Here is a 6,111-nt window from a genome sequence, read left to right as displayed (position 1 = left end):
TAAGTTAGAGTTTCAAAACTCATGTTCAAGATCAAACTTGTGGGTTGAGTGGATATCTCAATTTATGAATAAGTTATGCTAATATCTTCACATTTACTTTTACTTAACAGAGCAAATATTTGAAGAAAAGTATAATTAATTATATAACTCAACCATATTAATTTAATAATTCAATTGATTTTTTTTTCTTTTTTTTATACCTAAAACATAAAATTGCCAAAATATAACTCAAATTATAAATGAAATCTTTCTCTTGTCAAGGTTGAAGTCTTATTTGTGATACTCACATGTATTAATAAGAACAATTTTATGTCTTTTATATGTTTTTGTATGTATATTAGTATAGATTAATGAAGGAGAAATACAAAGTTTCATTGTATCCGTGCAATGACTGCTATTATATCTCAAGAGTGAATGCTATGTCAATACAAACTTTCAAAGGTTTTTTCATACTCAAACTGTCAGTAAGTGCTGCCGCCTCAACTGGCCCCCGCCTGTTGCGCTTCCCACTTCTAACGTATCGACTAGTCAATGTCCCTTGTTTTTTTCATTTCTCACTTGTATGCTAAGCAAGTCCAACGCTTGCTGCTGACTAAAACTCATATTTATTCATCTATAACTCTCACAAATCTCACCAACCGTGTAGATATTAAAAAATCATCAATATTTTAGCATCAACAAATTATTCATTCCATGCTATTGGACTGACTTTTATCGACGTGATTCATGGAAAAATGAATCACGGTACCTTATGATTCAAACTGATCACAGCAGCAAACGAAGATTAAGAACATATTCAAGGCAATACAGGGAACAGCCAGTAGCTGTATATGAAACTGAAAATAGATCAGATGCAGGTTCGACAGCTGCAGTGATTGCCCGAAATACTGGGTTGGTGAAAACTACTAGAAGTTATGTGCATGTGACAAAGATTTTGTCAGCAGTAAGATCTGAGGATGATTTTATCAAAGTCATCAGTTTATGTACTTGCGGTTGTATCCTTGGTACAAGAATTCTTGCTTACAAAATCTCGATGAAAGGGAAGAAAAAAACCCATACGCTTCAGCAAATTGAAAATTTGGTTCACAATAATTTTATTATTGAAACTCTAGAATATAAAAATAAGAAGTGAACACCAAAAGAACTAAAAACAAAAGTACTAACAAACATAAAAAAGCCTGAAAAACCTAAGAAATAAACCTAAGCTTTCTTTCTTTGAAGCATCTGCCTGAACCAATATGCTGACATCTTTGGGTATCTCTTGAGATCATTGTAATCAACATAAATCAAGCCAAATCTTGAGGTATAACCTAACAACCATTCAAAGTTGTCAAGCATTGACCAAGCAAAGTAGCCAGTGACATTGGCTCCATCATCCATAGCTCTCTTCAATTCCTTCAAGTAGGTTGTATAGTAGTTCACTCTATTTGTATCAAACAATGCTTCAGGAAATGGAACATTGCCAGGGTCATCCATTCCTACAATTAATCAACCAAACAAATGAACAACCTTGCATGGTTTACACAGATCAAACAGAGGAAAAATAAAACTTCAATTTTACCATTTTCTGAGAGAATTATTTCGGGGTTTCCATAACGCTCTTTGACATATGTGACAACTTTGTAAATGCCCGATGGAACTTCATAAATCCATGGAGAGTGAGCCTGCAATTTTTTTGGTGCATTACTATTAACAAGTGCTAGAATTTACTTAAGAAGTTAAGACGTGGAAAGCACAAAGATTACCTGACGACCAATTGGCACACCATTACGTTCATCTGTTAAAGCGAACGCAAACAGGTATGTTTATATCATCAAAACAATTAGAAAAATTTTTGGGTAAATGAAGTAGGAAAAGATAGATAACTTACAAGCATACCCAACATTCCAATCATGTTGGTAACCAGTCACATTTGTCTTTGGCCGGTGTGCGTCATATATGTAGTAAGAAGTGTAGTGATTGAGACCAAGAACATCAAAGGAGTTTTTCACAATCTCCAGTTCACTTTTGCTGAACTTTGGAAGCCTTTCTCCTACGATTTTTTGCATTGTTCTTGGATATTCTCCATATACAAAAGGATGCAAAAACCTGCAAAATAAATTTGACAATAATTCCCTCCTTAAATGAGTACTGATAAGTACCAATTTTTTTATATATTTCAATAACTCATAAGGGCCAGATATGTGCCACGAAAAAATAATTCAAAATAATGAAATCCGAGCAACATAGGACAGCTTGCTATTTTGGGGCCCTGGTTGCCTAATGTTTCATTTATTCTATTTAATTGAACAATTAAAACATAGATGACTACATTGTACACTGTCAGTATGTATTCAGAGATTTATACCATCCAATATGGAAGTCTCTTGCTCTTTGTGCTGCATAGTTGTCAGCCTTCGATTTTGTTAGAGGTTCATACCAAACAAAGTCCGTGAAGACACCAACTCTTCCCTTCTGTTCAGCCTGAAAAGGCACATTAAAATCATTAAAATAAGATATTAGATTATATACCAAGAAGATAGATTAGAAATCAATTGAGCGAGAGAATCTCCAAAATAATCATTACTTTATATTTTTCACGGTATCTTTTGGAAGCTTCAGCATGACTTAAAATCAAATGATGTGCCGCAATATAAGGCTCGGATGCAGAGTTCCCTTCTGTACAATTTCCAAATTCCTTTGAACATCTATTTGGAGGATTAATTCCATTGTCAAATCCAAGAGAAGCAATCACTTTCGGTTCATTGAATGTCCACCAATTCTTTACTCTATCACCAAATGTCTTGAAACAGAATTCTGCATAATCAGCATAATCTTGGCTGCAAGATTCATATCATAGTAAATTAATTTTACAATTTAGACAATTTTCTAAGTTAATGGTGAGATTATCTCTCAACTTACACAATTTGTTTACTCAGGAAACCTCCATATCTCTCCTGAAGTGCAAGCGGCAGATCGTAGTGGTACAAATTCGCATGTGGGGTGATTCCTATATGGATACCAAAATTAACATATTTCATCCAGTTACAAAAATATAACTAGAATACTACAATATGTCATATATCCGATCCAAAATTTCAGTATTTTATACATTGAAATTAATATTTATACCTTTCTCAAGCATGTAGTTTATCAATCTATTATAGTAGGCAACTCCTTTCCAGTTTACCTCCCCTGTGCCATCTACATCAGGGTTTGAATATAAGCATTAATTAATTAAAAAGTGCAATGTGTATGCTAGTTTTATAGTAAGGAAGATAGTATATGTACTTGGAAAAATTCTCGGCCATGAGATCGAAAATCGGTAGGCATCGAAGTTCATCATTTGCATCAAATTAACATCTTCCTGCAAACGGAAAAAGAGTAAAGAAATAAGCCTGACTAATTTAAATCTACAAGCCTTTGTATTAATAAGAAATAAAAATGAAATAAAAATTCCAAGCCTTTGTATTAATAAAAAAACAAAAATAAAATAAAATCATACCTTGTAATGATTATATTGATCAATGGAAACTTCACCAGTAGCATTATTTTGAATATTTCCTGTTACATAAATGAAATGATATCCTTTTAAAATTTTACATTTTAAAAAAATTAGCATTTAAAAAAACTAAAAATTAAAGTAAAAATTAAAATCATTTTATTTAACCTGAAACTTTAACAAAAACATCCCATATGCTTGGTCCTCTACCATCTTTATTAGCCATTCCTTCAACTTGATATGCAGATGCAGCAGTTCCAAACACAAAACCTTTTGGAAAGATATCTCTGCTTAAGCCTCCAGTGTCAAATCGCGGCTGCCACGCACTAGCATTTGCATGTGAAACAATACTAAAAACAGCAACTAACAACAACAATAAAATTACTAAACTCTTCATGGTGATCAAAACTATTGTTTTGTTTGAGTTGAAATAACTTCACTGTCAAAGTGTATTTATAGGTGTATGGAAGGATTTTATTGGAATTGAAAGAACTAATTTTAATTGAATTTCAGTGTTTGTTTTTTTGGATAAGATATAGTTCTTATTTTAAATATTTGGATAAAGAGATATTGGAAAATAAAATAAAATCTAAAAGAATATTTTAATTAACTTGTATCTTTGAATATTTCTCTAATTTGATAAAAAATAATCTTTGAGAAATCTACTTGAGAAAACAAAAATATCACTTTTCACGCCAGAATAAATCTCTTTTCAGATATGATAAAATTAAATAAAAAAAAGGTGATAATTCCAAAAAAGAAAAACTAAAAAAGTGATTATAATCTTAGCTCAATATGATAGAAATAGATTTGATCAAACGAAAAAATGACTAAACAGTTGGGATTGCTTTCGATATGACTAAAAATTCAATTACTCAATTGGAAGAAAGTGGCATCATATCTTGATTTTGTGAGAGGAAAGTATATAAAATTTGATTTTTTATGAAATAATATAAAATATAATAAAAATAAAGATAAAAATTAAAATATAAAATGAATAATTTTCAAAATTAGTTAACATTTCAAGTTATCAAATAATATACTTATATTCAACATTTGATATTGAATATTGTATCAAATAATATACTTAATATTGTCATTTGATATTACAAGCATATTTCGTTTTAAACTCGCTGACTATTTTAATTGCAAAGTGTATATATAATATTTAATCTCTAAGGAACATAAAAAAGAAAATACACAGTATTTACTATTGAAAAAATTTATTTTTGTTTTTAATTTTGATGATTACCTTATTTTTATTTTTCTATAGTCTCTAATAAACATAAAAAAGAAAACACATGGTATCTACAATGAAAAAATCTGCTAATTTATGTGTATACATACATATTTAAATAGATTAAATTAATACTTGAAAAAAAAAGGTAAAATTAATTTATGCACGACATGAGTCATAAATTAATTCCATATTAAAAATTCAACACTTAATTTTTTAGTTAATCAAACAACATCTTAATTTCAACTTAGTTTTTTTTTTTTTAATAAATCAGGGAAAAGATTCTGCATACAATTATTGATTATTTTGTCATTTCTTCTACCCATCGACCTGTTCCAAATATCTCTAAATCCTCAAAGAAATTCTAATCAAAACTGAACAAAAATTTTACAAAAAACAGTTGAAGTTTAACAAGGTCAATATAATTATTAATGATTATCAAATAGTTTGACAATTATTTTTTTATTTTTATTAATTCACACTTTATATTTTATATCTATATGAACTGTAAAAGTCTTTTATTTGTTTTTCTTCAAAATTAATGTATATATTATAATGAAATTGCTTATCACTCAAACTATAAATGTTCAATTACTAGATAAACAATACAAAGTTTTCTTTCATGATCCTTGGGGTAAATATGATAAAAAAATTTTAAAGGGGGCAAAGCTTGAAATTTCTAAAATTTATGAGATTTTTTCATAATAAATCTAAAGTATTTTAATATTTTAGTGGAGGCAGCTTCTCTCACAATCCTATACACGTAAATCCGTATAGTAATAACAAAATTACTAAGCTTTGGTGGGAATTCTTAACAAAATATCTATTTTAATTAAATTTGAGTATTTTCTTTGACATAAGATATAACTGTTATTTTAATATATGGATAAATACACATTAAATAATAAAATCAATTAGGGAAATCTAAAAAAAAAAAAAAAAAAAGAGAATTACTAAAATTGATAAATTAAACTTTTATTTTGATAGAAGGAAACTAAAATAAGTTTGTTAAATAAAATCAATCGGTTTTAAAACTTTATATTGTTAAGATCGATGTTTTATTCTCTTAAAATCTGATTTTTCCCTCCTTAATTTTTATCTTTAAATAATTCTCCAATTTTATAAAATATGAGCCCGATAAAACAAAAATATCTTTTTTCATCCAAAATATCTCTTTTCAGATTTGAAAAAATTAAATAAAAAAAGGTTATCATAATCTTATCTCAAATCAATCAAACAAAAATTGATCAAACTAACAAATGGCTAATCTTGGCATTGCCACCAACGACTAATAGTATAAATTTTTTTTTTTTGGATTAATGGTAATACTTCGTTTCAATTTTTTCTTTTTTGCTAAAACAATAAAAAATGGTCTTTCAATTTTATCATTTTA

The 6,111-nt window shown here is 28.6% G+C and overlaps 1 protein-coding gene across 1 annotated transcript; it reads right to left on the bottom strand.

The window, feature by feature from the left end:
- Positions 1-1,180: 1,180 nt before the first annotated feature.
- LOC111289339 (beta-glucosidase 43-like) lies at positions 1,181-4,130 on the bottom strand. Its single transcript, XM_089745831.1, is given in 12 exon segments — positions 1,181-1,478; positions 1,562-1,664; positions 1,746-1,777; positions 1,871-2,088; positions 2,348-2,463; positions 2,567-2,782; positions 2,784-2,814; positions 2,902-2,989; positions 3,112-3,183; positions 3,271-3,346; positions 3,485-3,543; positions 3,650-4,130. Coding segments are annotated over 12 exon segments (1,518 nt in total). The 5' UTR covers positions 3,879-4,130; the 3' UTR covers positions 1,181-1,200.
- Positions 4,131-6,111: the final 1,981 nt, after the last annotated feature.

The sequence above is a fragment of the Durio zibethinus genome, chromosome 17 (genome assembly GCF_047325235.1).
Source record: "Durio zibethinus cultivar Kanyao isolate XHJ-2024 chromosome 17, ASM4732523v1, whole genome shotgun sequence".
Lineage (NCBI taxonomy): Eukaryota > Viridiplantae > Streptophyta > Magnoliopsida > Malvales > Malvaceae > Durio > Durio zibethinus.
Note: the sequence above shows the minus strand (reverse complement) of the source record. Positions and strands in the feature narration are given on the sequence as shown.